This window comes from Anopheles ziemanni, chromosome 2 (genome assembly GCF_943734765.1).
Source record: "Anopheles ziemanni chromosome 2, idAnoZiCoDA_A2_x.2, whole genome shotgun sequence".
NCBI classification, from domain to species: domain Eukaryota; kingdom Metazoa; phylum Arthropoda; class Insecta; order Diptera; family Culicidae; genus Anopheles; species Anopheles ziemanni.
This window is the reverse complement of record NC_080705.1, coordinates 62,302,284-62,324,588: the sequence shown is the minus strand read 5'-3', so window position 1 is coordinate 62,324,588 and position 22,305 is coordinate 62,302,284. Positions and strand designations below refer to the sequence as shown.

General features: G+C 42.1%; 2 protein-coding genes across 2 annotated transcripts; one reads left to right on the top strand and one right to left on the bottom strand.

Moving 5' to 3' along the window:
• Positions 1 to 34: 34 nt before the first annotated feature.
• Positions 35 to 17,159, top strand: LOC131294043 (uncharacterized). Its single transcript, XM_058322090.1, has 17 exons — positions 35 to 105; positions 9,784 to 9,845; positions 9,983 to 10,533; positions 10,603 to 10,680; positions 10,746 to 10,885; positions 10,958 to 12,424; positions 12,493 to 12,830; positions 13,160 to 13,409; positions 13,488 to 13,696; positions 13,835 to 14,039; positions 14,126 to 14,376; positions 14,463 to 14,656; positions 14,748 to 14,881; positions 14,950 to 15,084; positions 15,153 to 15,579; positions 15,987 to 16,057; positions 16,131 to 17,159. The coding sequence occupies exons 1-17, from the start codon at positions 35 to 37 to the stop codon at positions 17,047 to 17,049; spliced, it is 5,502 nt and encodes a 1,833-aa protein (XP_058178073.1). The 3' UTR covers positions 17,050 to 17,159.
• LOC131281071 (protein lifeguard 1-like) lies at positions 6,858 to 8,350 on the bottom strand. The gene is made up of 4 exons (XM_058310324.1): positions 8,258 to 8,350; positions 7,830 to 8,065; positions 7,500 to 7,748; positions 6,858 to 7,425 (listed from the first exon to the last, which is right to left on the bottom strand). Exons 1-4 carry the CDS (start codon positions 8,262 to 8,264, stop codon positions 7,066 to 7,068), a joined length of 852 nt encoding a protein of 283 aa, XP_058166307.1. The 5' UTR covers positions 8,265 to 8,350; the 3' UTR covers positions 6,858 to 7,065.
• Positions 17,160 to 22,305: the final 5,146 nt, after the last annotated feature.

Below are 22,305 nucleotides of genomic sequence, written 5' to 3'. Positions count from 1 at the left end.
AGAGTGCCTCCGGCGCCGGAGTGAAGACACTTGGATGAAATCCTGGCGTAACGGCGGGTTGCGGAGCGATGGTGAGTGGCGAAGCTACGCTCTCGTTGTATTCCGGTTGTTGCGGGGACAGTGGTTTATCACCTGATAAATTGTACACAGAAAAGAATGTTAGCAGATTTAAAGACAATAAACGGTGTTCTATTTTTTTTTATTTGTACTGAGGCGTATCCTTTTGAGTAGAAACGTTTCGATCTAGCTGCTACAGGTGAACTAAGAGGTTCAGTTTTCAGTCGGCGAACAAAGAGCCATCGCCATACACCTGCGGCAATTGGCGAATTCGATCTTTCCAAAAGTCGTTTCCGGCATGATCATATCGATCTGGTAGGACCACTTCCTCGGTAGTGGATCGAATCGGAATCGGTACCTGTTAATGACGATCAAGTGGCGCAATCGTTGGCCAGAAGCTGTTCACAGTGGCAAAGACTTTTTGTGGATGTTGGTTTCCTCGATTTCTCGAAACAACCAAACGGTTAAAGGACATCAATTTGAATCTTATTCACAGAACTGACGCGATTGCGTGGGTCTTTTCGTGGGACCCCGAAGCTAACGGTCTTATCGCACGCTTTCATCGAACGTTAAAGACGTCGAACTTACGTTAAAAACGTTTGAACTGTGTAGATTCAAAAAGATTGAGCAATAAACTCGCTTCCACAGTACGAACGAAAACCTGTTATGGGACTTTGTTTCGAGGGGAGTACGTGCTACAGGGATGTATTGCAGATCCATGGGCAACCGTACGTAATCCTGGGGAAGAATGCCGTACTCGAGATTAGAACCCAGGACCTCTGATGTGATCTGTCTTCGCGCTACCGTTGGGCCATGGGCAACAAGAATTAAACAGATTGAAAAAGCAGACTGTGTCCGGCGATATTTATTTATTTTTAGAATATTCCCCAATGCGCCATCGTAGCACACAGCATGGTGGCGACTTTTGGCACACTTTGTATGACCTATCACGATGCTTTTCGTTATATTATGATTTCAAACTATTACCTTGCATCGTGGTCTGTACTAGATGAAGTTTTTCCTTTAATTAAGAACAGATAAGGTGAGTCCTAGAATAACTTTTCCTGCGCAGATTGACCTGTTTTTCGTTCTGGACCGGTTTTGCTGTAATGACAGATGTGATGAAAACAAATAATTATGCCATAACCATAATAAAGGTGAATAGATTATCAATTTTGGGATCATGTTTAAACAAACGGTTATCGCTTTTAGTGTTTTGTAGCAGTTTTAGGCAAGCGTCGATGACTTCTCGTCGCTGTTAGTAATTTTTTCATTGGTTGTTTATTTTTAGTATGGGGTTTTGACAGCTCGTGTCGAGAAAGCTGACAGTTCGCGTCGTTATTTCATGATAAACTCAATTCTTTAGGAACATATGTCGTTAAACGAAGGACTAAATTATTGATGCATATACACTACATCAATAAAGTCAGTACACAGCTGGAATGATGAAAATTGGTATATCGATTCTACCGGATTAATTCCACTTAAGTTCGTGCTGAGGCTGAATATCTCGGAAACCAAAATTCGTATCGTATAGAAATGTGTATCAATATGAAAAGGACAGTGCAAAGAGCAATCCTTCTTCTTTTTTAAAATAAGGCTTTTGTTTCTGTTTTAATCTGACTTTATTGGTGTAGGGAATATATGTGTGCAAAGTGAGAAGTAAGAATAATTGTCTTCAACTTGTCCTCAGTGTTAAGGAACGAATAAATGAATAAAACAAAATGTTGAAATCATTTGCATATTTTTATTTTCGATTACCAAATTAAACAATTAAGTTTCGCTACCGACGATATAGATCATAATTCGTTCATTCGTTCGACCGTATAAAAATACCCTAACCTACGGTACAAAAACGTTAGTAATTTCGTTAAAAATGATTTTCGTTGTTATGAATGTGTTGTTCAACAATTGAACTGTTTTCAACTGTATACTAGAGATACTTTTAGAACAGATTCAAAGCCACACAGAAGTGTCCAAATACCATATCAACTTGACGTTGGCATTGAGGTTGAGGTAATTTAGTTATGACTATTGTTTAAAGGCATCTTCTGTTTATAAGTTTGACTAGAAAAAGTTATAAATGCTGAATGAGGTATTAACAGAGTTTTTCACTGAAACCGAAAGAAAAACATGCGTTCCTATGTGTTCGTACCTGATGATATCGAATATTTGTAGTAGACACATTTTGATGGATTTCGCTACATTCGACATTTTGATCTAGATCGGACATTTAAATCGATGACAATCCTGCATAAGACATATTTTGATGAAATATTAGGTCGTTTAAAACGAACATACATTTTATGGGCAGGTTAACGTTTCGAAGCACCAATGAAGCGAAGAATGTGCAAAAAAAGATTAATAACATCAAGATACAAGTTCAACGCGGCAAACACGTACTCTTCTGGGCTGATTGAAAACTTGTGTTTTCCATCAAGCATGATCTGCGTATCGTAGACTAAGAACATCGAGAATATCAATGCTCCAAGTGCGGAATAAATTAGCGTAATAACTTTTCCTTCAAAAAAGATAGAAATCAACCCAAACAAGAAAAACACCAGTACGACACAGAACAGAAAACCACCCATCATCGTGAAGTCATACTTTGTCTGAAAAGCGAATAGCGTCAACCCTAGACAAATCGCAGCGGTTATGCCAAGTGCGAGCATCACCTAAAAGTATAAGTATTAAAAAGAATGTTAAAAACCAGTGGAAATTTACTACCATTAACATGTTCACTTACCTCATCAGCATTGTATTGTGCAGTGACTACGGCAACCAGGAACGATTCGGCTAAAGTAAAGAGGCCCAACAGTATAAAGTTCATAGGTGCTTTACGCCTCATCTCCCCGCAGCAGGAGATACAGATGATCGATATGAACATGACGATGAATGCAAGCCAAAATAGAGGTGCGCTTCTTTGCACCACACCTTTCGTTGGCTCGTGGAGCATGACAGCAGACACAAAAGTAAACGTTATTGCCAGTTGTACCTATAATATAGTGATGTTCACGTATATGGTTGATTAAATGATGTAAATAACTATAGTGATATTCTTCTTCGTACCCAGCGAAACTTGGCACGTTTATACGTACCGTCAAAATGGAGTAGACTTTTTTAATGAAACCTCGTCTTATGGATTGATCACTGAAGTCGAAGCCTTTAACCGTTGCCGATTCTGGATCGTAAGGGGCACATCCAGGAGCCTTCGGCGCTTGAGCGAACACATTTGGATGAAATCCAACAGCGATGGCTGGTTGCGGAGCTTTGCACTCCGGTTGTTGCGGTTTATCATCTACAAATTTGAACACAATAATGGATGTTAGTAGATTTTAGCAAATTATATATATTTTTTAAATGTTACGACGGCTAGATCATTCTTGATTGATCCACGGTGTTTATTACCGTGGTGTGTCTTCGCGTGAACGCCGCGCAACAAGAAAGAAGAATTTAGCAGATTGAAATAGCAGGCTGTGGCTAGCGATATTTATATATTTTTAGAATATTCAATAATGCGTCAGCTTCAGACTCAATCATACAGAACGGAGACCGGCTTTTGATACACTTTGTCTGTTACGAAGCATTTCGTTATATTTTAATTTCAAATTATCACCTTGCATTGTGCTCTGAAACTTGATGAACTTGCTCCTTTAATTGAGATCAAATAAGATTACAAATTTTCGATTTCCCTGTGTAGATATCGTACACTCGTAACAGCTTTCGCTGTACTGACAAATGCGATGGAAAAAATAATGTTGCCATAATAAAGGTGAATAGATCATCAATTATGGGATCTTGTTTAAATATTTTAACTGCATTTAGTATATCCGTACGTTTCGTTATATAAATATGGTATATTATGTTAACAGCCTGCAAAATCGTCATGCTATCTCATTTCGTTGTTAACAATTGTCAATTAGACAGAACGAGAAAGAACAATGAATTTGCACACTGGGGTTGAGTCTGGTGCGGCATTAGGAATTTGTTGCCCATAGATGCCATCATGCACATGGACCGAAGCAGATCAGCAAAGATTAGATTGGAAATTCAATGCGGCAAAGATGTACTCCTCCGAACCGACTGAGTACTTGTACTCATCCCCAATCATCAGCTGGGTGTCATACACAATACCGATGAAGAATATCGTGGCTTCAGCTGAAACGTTCATCAGCTTCATGTTTGTCCTGGATGAAGATCGCAAGCAGTTAGAATCGGCACGGCAATGAACAGAACGCCTCCCATCACGGTAAAGTGCCACTTCGTTTGAAAGGCAAACTGTGTCACCACATAGAAATATCATTCGTGTTGCCTCTCAGAACGAAAAAGTTCTGCGTACGTTGATTCATGGTTCGATTTGATGTACATACTATGTTTCGTTGATTGCGTATTCGCGCAAAAAAACACCATACCTTCCGCCAAATTTAAGAAATCGGCATGTACACAATGCAAATAGGCATATATCTATTCATTGAAAATGTCTTTTAATAATTATAAACTGAGCGGACAAGTCTCAACTTCTTCAACACATCAAAGTTATCATTGGAAACCTATTCGTAGCAAATATTTCATGCTACTGGATCCGAATTTAGCGACAAAGTAGTTTTAAATGATGTTTGGAACCCATAGGCCCTTGCACAAACTTTCCTCCCGTTATATTCTTATTCTTATTCGTGGCTTACACTTTCAATACGATGGCAGTTTCCCTTCCTGATGCTCCCATATAGAATACATACCTCCTCACGGCTGATCCTGGCTCACACACAAGTCCATCGGAGCCTTCCGACGCACACTGCCGCGGTAAACCATCGAGATCAGTATCAAAATCATGACGCCAAGCGCAATCTGACGATTAAAAATCATAGCTGGGTCGGCCGGTGATACAGGAGCAGTGCTATGACCCGGGCGAAGCCGAATTATGCCGGATCCTTCCGAGAAAGAAGAATCGGTGTGAAACCGGGTTGTGGGTTTCCGGATTGCGATAGTTGGACTGTAGCGCATATCCTACACTGTAGTAGTCGTAGAGGGCTGATTTGAATCTATAAGGATATCAGAAACCAATTGTAATTGTAAATTGTAGACTCATTAATCTTTGCACGCAAACATGAACACCCCTCATTCGACTCGATAGGAGCAGAAAAACAAACGAAAAACTCATGAAGATTACAAACTACGTCTTCTTTGCGGGCATTCCTTTTTTACGTGATAATCAAAAGCTTGCAGCTATTGCTAATGCTAGCACCTTATCATAATGTTGAAACTAAATGTTGGTTGCCTCTCCTGCTGCTCTTGAGACCGCGTTTCGTATTGCACTGAAGTCGAACAAATATTTGAGTGATGTTCGGTATATTACGAAGCGTATTCAAAACAAATTAACCAAATAACCGGTGAGTAGCTCCTGACGATGAATTTTGCAAATGCCCTTTAACCGATTGGCATGTAACAATTGTTGCACTTAGTTTTTCATGAATACCTTGGTCAACCGGTTAACAGACAAAACTAACGTTACGGTACACATTAAGTGAACGGTTTTCGGATTTCTAGGCAACAATACTTTTTGTTCAGTTTAAATTTAGTATTATTTTTATGATTCAGCCAACATTGTTTGCAAAACACAGTGGTTATACCTTATGGTGTTTGGTGGTTGCGTTTTGCTTTGGTAGAAAAGCATGGTGTCTTAAATGTTATGAGGTAATCATGGATGTAATTGCCAGTATTATTGGAAACTGGGAAGTAAAATTAGTTTTCTTCAATTCCTGCTCAGTGATAATGCATTAGAATAAGTATTAAAAAAATGGAATAAAATTTTGAAATAGTTTGCATATTTTTATTTTTGTTTACCACATTAAACAGTAAGTTTCTCTGCCGAGAATATAGACCATGGTTCGTTCATACAGCGTAAAATGAACGTTGGTTACGACAAATACTACATGTATACTTCGTTAAAAATGTTGTATAAACATTATTCTACGAATCAAATCCAGCTGTTTTTTTTAAATATCGCATTCGTTTTCGTTGTTATGGGCGCATTGTCGGAAAATTAGACTTTATTCAAAACTGAATTAATATTTGACTTGAGATTTAGAGACGCCTTTAGAAGAAGCTAGACTGCTATGTCCAAATACATTATCAAATTCACATTGGCATCTAGTTGAGGTAAACTAGTTATGACTATCATTTAAAGAAATTATTGAGGTCATCATGATTACTGGTACGGAACACGGACGGTATTTGTCAGTTTTCTCGACGCTGTCGTATACAAAATGTGACTAACATTGGCTGGCCGTGTCGATATCTTCTCGACGATCCAAATCAACGCCACTTAGGCTGGTGTCAGTGCTTTACCGCACGATCTTTCGACAGGCGAAAATGTATGGGATTTGACAGCTGCAAGGTTCGCACGATTTCTCCGCACGACAAAATCAAAATCATTTGATTTTATCGGATGGACGCATCCGATTTTATCTGTCAACAAAGTTGGACGTTATAATCTCGGAGTTGTGGCTTTCATCTAAGAAAAATAATAAAATTCATTTAATCGCCTTAGAAATTGAAAAATTACAGGAAAATTGGTGGACCTGTCGTCCGACAAAACATCGTGCGGTAAAGCAATGACACCAGCCTTACGCGTCGAGAGTCTGCGCGGAAACGAAACGGCGCTTCTTGTCATTTTTTCGCTATTCCAAAGTGTTGTTTATCTTTTGTATGGGACAGTGTCGAGAGAACTGACAGGTACTGTCGTTTCCGCCCCAGCTATCATGATGACCTCATATAACAGATTTATCACTGAATACAATTGTAAGAAAAACATGCTTTCTAATGTGTTCGCACCTGACGATATCGGAGTGTTTTAGTAGAGACATTAATATCGTTTAAATTATTCTGATAAATCTCGATTCTTTAGAACTTTTGAACCAGATCGGACATTCAATCGATGACAATCTCGCATTAGACACGTTTCGTTGAAACATCATGCCATTCAAAAAGAACATACATTTCATCGGTAGCTTAACGTCTCGATACAGCAACAATACGAAGAATATGCAAAAAAATGTTGATAACATCAAGATACAAGCTCAGCGCGGCAAACACGTACTCTTCTGGGCTGATTGAGTACTTGTGTTCTCCACCGAGCATGATCTGCGTATCGTAGACCAAGTACATGGAGAAAATCAATGCTCCGAGTGCGGAATAAATTAGCGTAATTACTGTTCCTTCAAAAAAGATAGCAATCAACCCGAACATGAAAAACACCAGTACGACACAGAACAAGAAACCACCCATCATCGTAAAGTCATACTTTGTCTGGAAAGCGAACAGTGTCAACCCAAGACAAATCACAGCAGTTATGCCAAGTGCAATCATCACCTAAAAGTATAAGTAATTTAAAGAACGTTTATAAGACAAACGGTAAATCTTTTAACACACAAATTATCACTTACCACATCTGCATCGTATTGTGCAGAGACCACGGCAACCAGGAACGATTCGGCTAAAGTAAAGAGGCCCAACAGTATAAAGTTCATTGGTGCTTTACGCCGCATTTCCCCACAGCAGGAGATGCCGATGAGCGCTACGAACATAACGATGAATGCAATCCAAAATAGAGGTACACTTTCTTGCACCACACGCCTCGTTGGCTTGTGGAGCATGACGACAGTGACAAAAGTAAACGTTATTGCCAGCTGTACCTATAATATAGCAAACATATAAACAGTAAAAGATGATAAGGAAACAATCGGTTTCAAGTGTATGCTGCTAGCTATACGTACGGTCAAAATGGAGTAAACTTTTTTTATGAAGCCTCGTCTTATGGATTGATCACTGAAGTCGAAGCCTTTAGCAGTTGTCGATTCGGCATCGTAAGGGGCATATCCTGCGGCCTCCGGTGACGGAGCGAACGCACTTGGGTGAAAACCCGGAGCGACGGCGGGTTGTGGAGCAAAGCCCACATTGTATCCTGGTTGTTGCGGGTACGATTGTCCGCTAAAGAATTGTTGTTGATCACCTGAAAATGCATACACAGAACAAGACATTAGCAGATTGAAGAATTAGGCTGACACCGGGGATAATTGATTTTTTTTGGACATTCCCCGATGCGTCAGCATCTGCTCCAGGCTACAGGACCGTCGCCGTCTTTTGGTACACTTTGTAGTGGTTTTCACGATCATTGCGGTACACTTTGATTTCATGTTATTACCTTGCATTCTGCTATGGAACAGGTAAAGTTTTCCCTTTAATTAAAAACAAATATGAAGAATTATTTTCGATTTTATTGCGTAGATATCATTCAGCGAAGCTCTGAACAGGTTTTGCTGTACTGACATATGTAAAAAAAAGTATGGCAACACGCCATAACCATAGACCAAGGTGAATAGATACATAAATTATGGCATTATGTTTAAAAATTTTGAAGTTCGTTTAGTTTCGTTAAATAGGCAAATTTTAATCATTATAATGAATGATTAATTTAAACGTTCTTTATTCACACGATGTTAGGTATTTTTCCATTTTAACCGAATTAATGACAATTTTTGTATTGAGTTTAATTGAAGTTCCTCGAAAAAACGCACATTTGTATGAAAATATATTAAGAATCCGACGGGGATTGAAAAGTATGTATTACAATAATTTCAATTCAAAATCGGGAAGTAAGTGAAAAAGAATCCAAAAGGTCAACTAAACCCGAACGACAATTTTTTTAAAACTTCAAGCACCAGTGGAGCCCGCTTTTACCCTCAAAGATTACTAACAATTTCTATCATATATTTTAGATCAACTCCTTTGAATATCTTTCAAACACTCTTTGCAGCTCCCCCGGATCCAGTGAGAAGTCCTAGCGAGTAAATGCCTGATGTGTATTATCCTTTTTCTCTGGGCTGAGCAACATGAAAACATTGCCTCGCACATGCGCACAACCTGGAGCCTCGCCAAGATGAAGACATTGTTTTGAAGTAGGAAGCTGTAAAAGCAAGAGTTATTTACGTGCCATCGGTGAACTCAGCAGGAGCTGCAGCCTCTTCTTCGGTAGAGGATTTGCAGGAGCGGAGGGTTTCTCCTAGACCGAAAAAAGAATCCATCCCAACCCCTCCATCTCACGTCCTGCTGATAAGTTCAAGCAACTAGAAAAAAAAACTCCTTCCGAAAGTGAGTTTGATTTGTATTCTCTGCCATTCCGCACTAGTTGAAAAAGCAATAGTGCAAAACCACATTGACTACAGCGACATAAAACGCCAGCAAAAGTGGATAAATTATGAAACCAACGTTAACGACGGCATATGGCACTAGCATTGATCGGTGAGTGTAAAAAAGCAGTACTACAGAAGGACACTATTATGTCAACAAGTTTTCAATGGTGACTACCATGAAACACGTTTGGACAAGGAACATTCTTTTAGGTACTTACTGACATATTTGTGTATTAGTACTTTTCGCCAACAACGATACTTATCTTTTGCGTCAGATGTGAACATTCTAGATTAGCAGTTAGTATTTTCATCGCTTTTTTCAACCCTCTATCGATACATCGAAATGGTTTGATAGCTGGTGATTTCAATGTAACGATTATATAATCAATCACGGTCATGAGTGTTTGTGGATGCATTGAAGGATATCTGGTGATAAAATCATGTTCTATAACTTTTTTTGGCATGGTGCTTTTGTACGGGAATATTTGTTTGCATAGAATTTGGATAATTCATTAAAATGTGTTTTTTTCTTTCGTAGACGAAGACTTTTTACCATTCGTCAGGACAATACGATTGGCACATGCATAAACAGTCCGCAAGGTTAGATTGACTCGACCTCAAACAAAGCCCCGGAGGTGTTGCTGCAACAGTAACGGAATAAGCCAACGATTAGAAAGCGATGGATTTCGACCGGATAATGCGAAAACTGAGGTCTCCGAGCGGATCCCCACACGTAGCGGTTTGCAGCATATTTTTACTGGTTATTTCGTTCGTGGTTGGGACGCCCAAAAATGAAACAAGCACACGTTCCACGCTGGTTCGTGGTATCGGTGGCCAATATTCGGAGTTGCTGTCTGGAGTACCCTCACCACTACCGCCGGTCGCTGAAATGCTGAAGGCTCAACCACCGGCCTCCTTCGACGATGGGTCGCAGCCTGTCTTTCCGGATCGACCGGATGCTGTTTACTTTGCGGTGGCCGTGGGTGGTGGCGCTAAACTATGGGGACGTACGTTGGCCCGCACGCTCATCGATATGGGCCCACCGTTCGGGAACCCGCAAGGACCTCCACTCAGGCCCATTTACATCAACCTTCCGGACAATGGACGGTTTTCCTCTAAGCTCATCACGGGGGCATGCGATTCGATCGACGGTGTGCCACTGGCCGGAATGGTCATCGTGGGTGACAGCCAAGCGGCAAAGTCGTTAGCCCTCGCTGGTAACGCGATGAAGGTGCCCGTCCTGTGGGCGAAGGGAGGAATTGCCTCACTTCATAATTCCCACGATGAGGTAAGCTAAGGGGCTCACAGAATCATTTGGATTTACTTTACCAGCGGGTTCTCTTTTGTCCCATTGCAGCTATCAACAAAATTACAAGCAATACTACAGCCATCCTCTAGGGAAATTTTTGAAGCGATCAGAGCAACCTTTTTACAAGTAAGAGTGCATCTATCGCGGGTTTTATATAATATTTAATACATCCATTTTTCGCGTATTTAAAGGTTCATTGGCATTCATACCACATTCTCTGCGATGTCGATACATACGTTCTTATCAGTGGCAAAAAAGGCACTCCGCTTCGTCAAAAGCCGCTGAATCCAATTATAATAACACTTCCAACGAACTTTGATTTAATTTACAAGTTAGTAGTTTTTTTCAGGAAGAATCTTGATGAAGATAAAAATATCAACAAATTTATCTATTTTTTTTTTAGAAAATTAGCCTATATCTCTCGATCTACCAAAGGCGTGGTGTTGGTACTTTGCAATCTCAAAGTTGCTCGACTAATAATGGCCGAGGCACAGCGCATGAAGATGCTAAACGGACACTTTGTCTGGCTGTGGATGGACACGACATCAGCAACCGAGTTCTACGAGGCAGGCCAAGCTTCATACAACCCCAAACAGCAGATGGAAACCGGTGTCGGGATGGGTGGACGCAGCGAGCTAGAGAATGATTTCTACGACACGTTCGATTTGCGGCACCATTCGCATCTGGCCGATCTGGTGGAGCGGAGGATGGAGTTTGAGGACTTTGATCCGAGACGAAAGAATCGGACGCGCACATTTGTAGAAGGCTACTCGGCGCGGTACGGGAGTGCGGCATTAATCAACCCGCACCCGGACGGGGATTCGATCGGTTCCCTGGGGGCGTCCGGAAACTCGAAGCAAGGTAAAGCACGACGTCCGGAGAAGGTGAAGAGTGGCCGGGTTGAAAAGGATGGACATAGCAATCATAGCCTGGTGGACGTTTTGCGTCGTTCAGATCGGTTCGAAGAGGACTCGGAGGAGTTCGATGACTTCGAGGATGAAGGACGCGTACTTCCATTAGCTGCGGTCGACGATGAGCTGGGACTGCCGGCAGTGGACAGTATCGCTGGGCAGGAAATGAAGCTGAAACGAAGCAGCGAATATCAGCTCAAGCCGCACAACTCCTCCGGTCACGTACTGTTTCACCATAACCAGGATTTCCCGGTTGGGCTACTTGCCCTTCGACCGGTTAAGATGAAAATTGATCGCCACTTCATCCGTGCGGCTGTACGATTGTTTGCCGCGACCTGGGCCAAAGTCGAACGGGAAGATACACCGACTATTGGGAAAGGACGCTCGTGGCAGAGTTCCGGGTCAATCAGTACCACCCGAAGCACAACGCAGGATCTTCCCAAGGGACAGCGCGGTCAGCGTCCAGGGCAAGCGCCCCGGAAGCGGTCGGTTGTCGACAACATTTTAACATTACCAGTTAACAGTGCAAATACACAACAAAGTGTTCACGAGACTAGCTTTTTAAGACATGAACCCCACTCGACGATAGTAGACGGCGCGGGGACGTCGGTACCACCGCAAGCGGAAAAGCAGGAATATCCAGGGAATGTAGCGATAGACACGGGAGCGGCCAAGGAAACGATGAACGTGACATACGATATTATTTCGCCTGTAAGCAATAGTAGTGCAAATTTCAGTGATGTCGGTAGTACAAATAGTTCTAGAGTTAAACGCCAAAGCACCTGGTGGTCAGCGCCCACAAACCATAAGTATAATACGGACCGCGGAGGACCGGCAGGAAGTGGCGACCGTGGACGTGGTCGTAGTGGTGGTGGTGGTGGCGGTGCCACTCGCTACAAAGGAGGATGTATGGGTTCGATCAACCGAGCAGAGCAGACGAAAGCGTACAACTTTGCACGGTATAAAAGACAATGAAAATGTGTCTTCATCAGTTGAACTCTATTGATCTGTTGTGGTTTTTTTCCAGAAACCTCCAAACAAACGCACGCCAAGCACTCTCAGGATTTCCGATAGCGAGTGGATTTATCGAAAAATCGCTTGTAAGCCATTTTGAAATATTGAACCTGGTGCCAACAACGAGACAATCATCAACCAAACCAGACCACTCCGGTGATAATTCGTCGCATGGCAAACACTACGGCACATCGACGAACGGTACGGCCAGCGGATCCGGAACAATCGGTACGGATACGGAGAAAGGCAATTTGGGCATCGCGACAAAATGGCGGAGGGTAGGGCTGATAACGGGACGATCGGTCCACCTGGATACGATTATTTGGCCTGGTGGAGATGTTACCGTTTCGGGTGAGTTATACATTTCCATCGACTTTCAAAAAGTGGGCAAGACCCATCTGGGGTTCGCGACAGCCGAGCGGTAGCGCCGGTTAGAAAATCGGCCCATGATCGCCGAGGCTCACCACCTCAACGGCGTGGGTTCGAATCCCAACCGAGACCGGACCCCTCCCCTGTACGAGAGGATTGACTATCCACGTACACATATGGAAAAAGTCTCGTAAGCCCTTAACGGGCAAGAAGAAGGAGAAGACCACTTCCATCTATTTTCCACATGTCAAAATGTTAACTCGGTTTACTGAAAAGAACCATTAAACTTAACATATTCAACTCATCCCTAGGTCTATCCGGTAAAGCAAAAACAATGTTCCGAGTGGTAGTTTCAGTGGCGCCACCATTCGTAATGGAATCGCCGGTAAACGAGGAGGGCGAATGCCTTCGGGGCCTCATATGCTACCAGATATATACCACCGGTCGTCACAACCTGACGTTGATGTTCAACGAAATCGAGCGGCGTAACCGTTTGAGGGAGATCGATCCGGCACCGCATCTCTATAACGAGGACCGCCATCAGGCATATCCGCTTTATCGGTGAGTATGGCCAACTCTCATGGTAAAGTCGGGATGTGTGCCCTCCTTATTTACTAATGTTTTTTTTTCGCCCTTCAGCAAACGCTGCTGTTACGGTCTATCGATGGACTTGCTGCAGAAGCTGGCGGCAGAGATAAACTTTGACTTCCATCTGTATATTGTCCACGATGGACTGTTTGGACGTAGAATTCCTGGCTTAATGAATGAAAAGCAGACGACGGGACCAGTGCCCCCAGTGCGTAGTCCCACACCATCGACCAACGTGGAATCAAAGTCAAAGTTTGACGGTAAGCGTTGCCAAAACGAAGAATCTGGTATTAAATATAGCAGGCTTAGTTAGTAAAATATATTGTAAAAATCATAGTAAGCTTAGCTAGAACCTTAATGTTCTATCAAGTAAATAATAATATTCCTGCCCTTCCCAGCGCAATCGGGAAGAAGTTTAAAGCGTGGATCGAAACTGAAACAGGCACAAGCTGCTGCAAACGCCAGTAGGGATGAGATATCCTACTATCCGTTTGAGTTCTCTACCGCTCCACCGGTTCGGACTCGACAACAGTGGAACGGTGTTATCGGGGACCTCATGTCTGGGACGGCTGATCTATCGTTTGCTCCATTGAGCGTCTCAAAGTATGTATTTCGGGACCCCCGTAGGCATACATACTATGTAAGATACTATGTTATCTATTAACTCGCTTGCTTTTGTTTCATCTCAGGGCCCGCTCGGAGGTTATCGACTTTACTATACCATACTTCCATGGGGGAGTATCATTGCTGGCTGCACCAGAAACGTCCACCGACATACCACTGCTGGCGTTTTTGCTACCCTTCTCGCCGGAACTTTGGATAGCCATCTTTACCTCGCTGAACGTCACGGCCGTTGCAGTTGCGATCTACGAGTGGTTGAGTCCGTTCGGCTTGAACCCTTGGGGGAGGCAACGGAGCAAGAACTTTAGCATGTCCTCCGGTACGGTTTATCCAGATTCTTTATACTACACATTTCAATACTGTTCTAATGATATGCTAAAAATCTTAATATGTCTCACGTAACAGCGCTTTGGGTCATGTGGGGTCTACTTTGCGGACACTTGGTCGCCTTCAAGGCGCCGAAATCGTGGCCCAACAAATTTCTCATCAACGTGTGGGGTGGCTTCAGCGTCATCTTTATTGCGTCCTACACTGCCAACATCGCGGCACTCATAGCGGGCCTATTGTTCCACAACGAGGGAAAGTACTACGAAATGTCGGTACGTATGTGTAGACAGTGTGTGATCCTCATGATGCTTGGAGATGAAACTTTACTACTTCTGCTTCTTAATTCATACATAACTTTGTCAGATGTTAACGCAACGTGTTGGTTCGCCAATCGCTACCGCAGCAGAATCGTACGTCCAGCAGAACGATAAGCGACTCTGGGAACACATGAAAAAATATCAACTACAAAGCATCGACGAAGGCATACAACGTTTGAAGTATGGATGTAAAATACCCACTTCTTGGATATCGAAATACCAAATCTCTTTGTTTTGCCCCTCATTAGAAATGGTACCATCGACTTACTCATGTGTGATACTCCTATATTGGATTACTATCGCGGGACGGACCAAAGCTGTTCCTTACAGCGGATAGGTGATAATTATATTGAAGATTCGTATGCCATAGGAATGTCCAAGGGGTAAGTTAAACCTGCTTCATAATAACGTTTAAAACCGATCTTATAACAATATCTTCGGGTTTCACTAGCTTCCCGCTGAAGAAAACTATGTCCGCCCTTATATCCAAGTACTCCCACGACGGCTATCTGGACATACTCACCGCGAAATGGTATGGAGATCTACCCTGCTTTCGGCTGGACCGCGAGATGGCACAACCGAAACCGCTCGGTGTGACGGCGGTAGCCGGTGTGTTTTTGTTGCTCGGTGTCGGCATGGTGCTCGGCGTACTGATACTAATCATCGAGCACGTGTTCTACAAGTATACGCTGCCGATACTACGCCATCAGCCGAAAGACACGATCTGGAAGAGCCGCAATATCATGTTCTTCAGCCAGAAGCTGTACCGGTTCATCAATTGCGTCGAGCTGGTCTCACCGCATCACGCGGCGAAGGAGTTGGTGCACACGATACGTCAAGGCCAAATTACCAGCTTGTTCCAGAAGAGCGTCAAACGGGTAATGTATTGCTTATGGTGTTTTTGATATTTGTTGGATATTTAAAAACTTTAAACATTTTTTTTCGTTGCTGGGCGAAAAAGAAGGACCTTAGAAGTGAAGCTCTGCATAAACGAAAAAAATGGATGATTGCAAGATGTTATTCTATGCAAAAAAGATATGTATCTTATGCAAAACGATTCTAACATTGAGAATCAAAGATCCAAATTGTCTTCAAATTTATTTCAAAATCTTTCAAGTGTGAAAACGGATTCCCTTCAATGTATCTAAACTTGCAAAATTTTTATGTTTTTGTATTTGAGTTGTAAACTTTACATCTGCTATTCGAGCAACCCATATGCCATGGCTTCACGAAACGAATGCCAGTATTAGTGGCAACAATTAACACACTTTTCCCTTTGACCCAGAAGGAGGATGAGCAGAGGCGACGGCGCAAGAGCAAGGCCCAGTTCTTCGAGATGATCCAGGAGATACGCAGGTAAGTCCACCCTTCGGTTTGCCCTTATCCACGTGGTCAGTGTGTTTTATGCGTGTGCTTTAAACGAACGTAGAAACATCAAACTCAACAGGGTGCAGCTGGACACGGACGTTGACGTGGATGCGTCCCTATCGGCGACATCGGAGAGCACTTCGCAGGCGTTACTGCCGGAGGCACATCCGGTCGGTGGTGGGCGACTGTCGGTGTCTGCTTCTGCCAGCCGCCGGGCCAGCCCTGGCCAACGGTTGCGGGCCGGGTTCGGGTTCGGCAAGCGAGACGCCAATGCCAGCGCCAGCAAGAGTTCGTCCTTTGCGTCATCGTTGAACGTGCGCCGGTTCAGCACGGACAGCATCATCAGCGAGCGGCTTGGGACCATCGGAAGACGGCTCAGTCGAGATGCGGCAACCAGTTCGCCACCAGATCTTTCGCACCATTTCGAAACGTTTGGCAAGGGTGGCGGGGTTTCGAAGGAAGCGTCCAAATTTGACACCTACTCGGGAAAAAACAACAGCAAGGAGAGCATCGTCGCCGTGTTCAAGTGCGACACGTTCAACGGGAAGCTATCGGCCGGACAGGACACGGTAGACGCGGGAGCATCGTCAAACTCGGCAACGAGCGTGAACAAGGACACCGGACGGGTGATGCCCGAGGGAGAAGAAAAGCCCGTCCTACCAGTGAAAACCAGAAAACGTTCCCGTCGCTCACCACTTAATCTCGAGCTGTACGAATCCAGCCGCCGGCGGCTAATACCTATCAATGAGCGTGTGGCGCAAGGGTTGGCACCGCCATTCCTCGAGGCAGACACCGGCAGCGCATTGCTGCGTGATAAGCTGCACGAAGAGTTGCGCCTCAAGTACGGGCAAACGCGCTGGAAAGGTTCTTCTTCTGGGAATGGTGCATCGGAAAGTGTGGAAAACGGTGGGGTGGAAAGCATCAAATCAACGGAAAACCAGGCAGGAAGCAGTAAACGTCGACCAAACCGGCGACTATAAAAAAAATTACAGTCAGAAATCGAACACCAACAAAAACAACTGATAACATTAATATACAGGCACATCTGGTATGTGGAGCTCATTAGTGTATAGAAAGAAACCAAATTTTGCGGAGAATACGATTGATGTAGGAAGGAACAAGAAAAACACAGATGTCAGTGTTTAGTCCTAGAAAAGGGCACAAGAAAAACAAAAAATTAACGAAACGAAAACTTAGCTACACACGATATCATGCGATGGATAGATCCACCATTTCGTTGTTCATACCCGCCAAAAATGGACATCGAGCATGAAGAAGGTTAAAGCATTTGTAAATTCGTATCAGCCACGGAAGAGCGCGCTAAGCGCGCATAGGTAAAGTTGTGGCGATAACAATGGCTGTAGGATCTACTGCCGATGAGTTTCTGTTCGTGTTTTCAGTGGCCACCATTTAGCCTGTCAGTCCTCGTTACTATTACGTATCTTGGCACCGAAGCTAAAACTCCATCCACCAAAAAGGTGGGGGAGCTTTCTTACACTTACTGTCATAACATGACATTCTCTGTGTCTAGGAGTGCCTACTTTGATATTGCTAGCAAGCCTTCTCTCCTGTGTTCAGAGGACGTTTTTAATTTTAACTATCGCGGCTCTATATAATGGAACCAACGGGTGTTAGGCCTTTTTCGTACTGAAATTCAATCATTTAACGACCTAATACGAAGGGAGATTGTGTGGTACATTTGCGGAACTGTAGCGTACAGGGGATGAAGAAAATATGTGACGACACAATTACGCCACGTAAAGTGGTACTTTTGCGCTTACTTACCACAATGCTACATTTGTTTTCTTACGAACTAAAGCTTCTTACTACTTCCAGCAACGGGACGATTCGACATTGGTGATTGTGCAGGGGTAAATATACTAGAACTTTTGTGGTCCAATTTCAGAAAGCAATTTCAATGTTCCCAATTATAAAACAGTCCAGGGGTCTTGAACCATTATACGTACACTGTAAAAATAAGGATACAAAATACAAAAAAATCTTCCATAAGCACTTCACAAAAGAAAGATATTGGCAACTAACAGGAACTAAATTTCATGCAGTTGTAAAATTAAAGCTAATTTTTACTGTTCATTGATGGCTCCAATATTTATTCCGCTCCCTGTGCTAACATGTCTATAGGATATTGATGCATATAGTTTCTTTGCATTACAGTTCATCATAACAGAATCCCACCTTGGTTTATTGAATTTCCGTTTTTCATTGCAATATATTGATTAGGTAATTAGATATCATTTCAGATAGTTAAAAGCACCTTTTAGGCAAAACAAAGGATTAAAATAGAAAAGTTCCACAACTCGGTAATATACAAACGGAAAACAATAACGACAAAAAACAGGCAAATGGAAAAAGTACACTAACATCACAAAAGGTCTGAAGGGGGTTGAATTTTGCGATTTAGAAAAGTAATGAAAAAGAAAAACATAACAAACCAGAAACAACATTATATAATATTAAAAAAGGTAGCTTTAAGATGCGATTGATGGTAACGTACGATTGAAGAAAAAAAAACAACAAACTACTACAAAACGTGATTTAAAAACACTAGTGAACAAAACCGTAGAGCGTAAATTGTGCCACTGTGTAATTTAGACTGGATTGTAAAAACATTGTCTACCACTTTGACAAACACAAACAGAAGTTTGAAACACGATGGGATAGCAGAAAGCAAGCTGAAGAAAAGTAAACAGAATTAGAAGAGCAAAATTGTAAACGAAAGAAAACCCGAAGGCAAACGTAGTGAGAGCAAATAAGTGGAAGGAATTTACATTAATGAAACAAATTAATACAAAATGGGAACGAAAAGTGAAAGCAAATAAGCCAAACTCTATTTTTAACTTGAGTTTCTTCTCGAAAATCAATAGTAATTGTATGATGATGGTAGTAAAATCTATACGAATTCTTAAAAGACGTCTTATACAAGTAACTATCAACACTTTCGGAGTAGCATGAACACACAGCATTCATAAACGAGATAATGGAAGAAAAAAAGCCATACACTTCAGACAAACAGTCGTAACTGAGACAAAAAAGAAACAACTTTAAAACGCCAAATATATTAGAAAGAAAAGGTAAAAGTATGATATTCTCTATTTAAAGATTGTCGTAATTAAATGCCATTCGTTTAGAAAATGAAAAGTTAGAGGTATTTTGGATTTTTGGATTACATGAAACAAAAAAAAAACAACAAGAGTAAAAGAGAAATTAACAAAACTAACTCCACCACTACCATTAGAATTCTAGATTTTGGAAAATGTGAACAAGAGAGAGATATGAACAACGGCAGAGAAACATATACATTAACACACGAAAAACACACATAGAGTGTTGAAGTCTTATGATAGTGAAATACTGGTTGGACAGGCACTATTTATTGGTTTCAGTTTAGAACATTATTTAGTATAACAAGTGCCATTTATTTGAAAACTTTTAAACTGAACGATATCCACTGGGAGGGCCAGCCTGTTTAATGATGATATTGTGTGATTCGCATTTACCAGCAAAATGGTTAATTACAGCATTTTTGGTATTATCTATTATCTATAGAACTGGAAAAAAGTGCCAAATATGTCGAAACACTATATTTAATTAGTGCACATCTCGTACGCACAGGTGAATCAAGATTTTACGTTCAATGATGTTGCTCCCATTTGTCGTCGTTGGTAAAGACCTTTTAAAGGCCCTTCCAGTAGGTTCCAAGTCAGACTTGTTCGAGTTTGCTCTTACTCTAAAGCTAACCTGTTATGTTTTAACACGATACTAACCACGTTTAGATGCAGAGAGGAAAGTGCACACCGTGTTTTTGCACATCCAACTATTTACGCAACACTCGCACAAAGTTTCTAGTGATCTTAGCCAAATCGGTTTTATTCCCACCCCGTTTGTTTGGGGAGAGATGTGTTGTTATCTGCGCATAGAACAAATAAAGGCATGACAAAGTGAGTACATTCACGTGTGTGTTTATATCAGGCATGGAAAAGAACCTCTTGTAGCTTCTGAAAAGCATGACCGTTTTCCACACTGGCCACCACAGGTACGATAAAGGATGGGATTATTATGTTTGCGTTTTAGCACCGAGTCCCTTTGCAGCATTCCAGGCTGCAATAAAACGTACCATAGCCACGATAAATGATGAGTTGCCTGGCAAACTACCTGGATGCTGGATGTGATGCGTCTTCTTGTAGTCTGAAATGGTTGTCGCACACACCGAAATGTCTCTTGAAACCTTAGATGCAGGAACGGTCATAATCTATTTACTATTCGAAAGAACTAGTTTAATAGCAAATACGCGCGGAAACAGCAACGTAGAACGAACAAACAAACAAAAAATTGCACACGAAAAAAAACAACACTTACAACAAAACACACACGCGCCATAGTAAAAAAATATATATACAGATATTTGTAGATAAGAAACTGTTAACTTACGAATAAATTCGGAAACGTCCATTGAACTTAGCAATGCGCAATTTTTTCCTCAGAGAACGATAAACGTACGTAGGGCAGATGGAATAATAAAAGAAAATGTTTGGTGAACCAAGATGGGTTTCTGGTGATCTTCATTTCATTATAAACCTTTTAATAGGTTTATACATACATATACAAGTAATATTGGAACCAAATCGAAAGTAAAACAATTATTATTACTTAGGTAAGTATTTCGTAGTTAAAAAAGTTTCAAAGCAGTCAAAATTGTATGCTGATGAATGCAACAGTGCTCATTTCCGTTGGCTCTCTGCGTTCGCGCATAGCTGTCAACGATCCTGTGATCTTTCATACTTTTCTCCATCAAATTTTGCTGATCAACTGCATGCTCAATGTTTTATCAACAGTTTACAATTTTCACAGAACTGCATATTATGTTTCATGGCTCATTTTCATTCACAGTCTACTTTCATTCACAACATTTTATCACGCAAAAGATAGGATGAGGAACTCCCATCACTAAGCGGAGTCATCTGCCTATCAGGTGCGGTATTATTTACAGGGGGCGAACCTTAGAAGTGATAGTGCACACCCGGGCTATTGGTATAAAAAGGCTCATCCAGCCAGTCACGATCTCAGTTAGTGCCTCCAGTGATCCCAAGTGTGCTCAGAAAAGCTCTGCTTTAAGTTGCTGAAGTGAAGTGGAAATGTGACAGTGTGTAGTGATGCCGGCACCGGAGCCGATACACTGCGCGGACACTCTTGTGTCCTTCGATAGTTTACATTTGACGTAGCTAGTGCTAGCAGTGATAGCACAGATGGACACCGAACTAGTATACCACACAGCAAGACATCATATAACTACAAAAGGCCCCTTACCATTTGCGAAACCTAGGTGTCTGAATCCAAAAAACGGAAGATAACTCAAGCAGAGTTCTGACACGTGTTGGACTTGGAATCTGCAGAGTGTCATCTTCTCCAGCATCCTCACCTTTGCACATGGTGCGAAAGAAAGACCAAGACTGCCAGCCATGCGGGGATTATAGACGCGTAAACGCGATCACCGTTCTGGACAGGTATCCTATTCAGCACGTGCATGATTTCACACTAAATCTGCACGGATGTGAATACATTTCCGAATTGGACATTGTTCGGGCATATCATCTAATTCCGGTGGCCGAGGAAGACATTAAAAACAGCAATAACAACGCCATTCGGGCTATTTGAATTCTTGTGTATGCTAATCGGACTTAGAAGTGCACCCAAACAGTGACGCGGTATATTCCCTCACAACCGACGCATCCAATTTTACTATCAGGGAGGTACGGCAGCAACTAAAGCAACGAGACTGGGAACCTTTAGTGTTTGTCTCAAAAATGATGACGCTAACGGAACAAAGGTACACCACATTTGAGACAGAACTCCTCGCCATAGTCTTGGGCATAAAACACTTCTGTCACTTTCTGCAAGGGAAATAATTCAAGGTGTTCACAGATCACAAACCCTTAACAACAGGGCTAACCTCCAAAGCAGAGAAAGCGCCACATCAAAATCGGCAGTTGGACTTCATATCACAGTTCACATCCGACATCTAATACATATCTGGGAAAAGAAATGTAGTTTCGGACGCCTTTTCAAGGATTGGGGAAACACATGCGATCACGTAAATTACATATGATCATTGTTCCAGAGAGCAAAAGGAGGATAAAGGGCTGAAAAAACTAATGCAGTGTGCTTCAGCAGTAAAACAAATTTAAAATCAAGCTTGAAAAAATTATACTGGACAAAAC

What these genes read in the sequence shown, in the direction of transcription:
- LOC131294043 (XM_058322090.1), top strand. Translation starts at nt 35, where the DNA reads ATGAAATCCTGGCGTAACGGCGGGTTGCGGAGCGATGGTGAGTGGCGA. An exon ending in ATGCATAAACAGTCCGCAAG is followed by an intron (nt 9,846 to 9,982) that starts GTTAGATTGACT and finishes CCCCACACGTAG; the next exon opens with CGGTTTGCAGCATATTTTTA. An exon ending in CAGGCATATCCGCTTTATCG is followed by an intron (nt 13,410 to 13,487) that starts GTGAGTATGGCC and finishes TTCGCCCTTCAG; the next exon opens with CAAACGCTGCTGTTACGGTC.
- LOC131281071 (XM_058310324.1), bottom strand. An exon ending in AAGTTTACTCCATTTTGACC is followed by an intron (nt 7,749 to 7,829) that starts GTACGTATAGCT and finishes GCTATATTATAG; the next exon opens with GTACAGCTGGCAATAACGTT. An exon ending in CACAATACGATGCAGATGTG is followed by an intron (nt 7,426 to 7,499) that starts GTAAGTGATAAT and finishes TTATACTTTTAG; the next exon opens with GTGATGATTGCACTTGGCAT.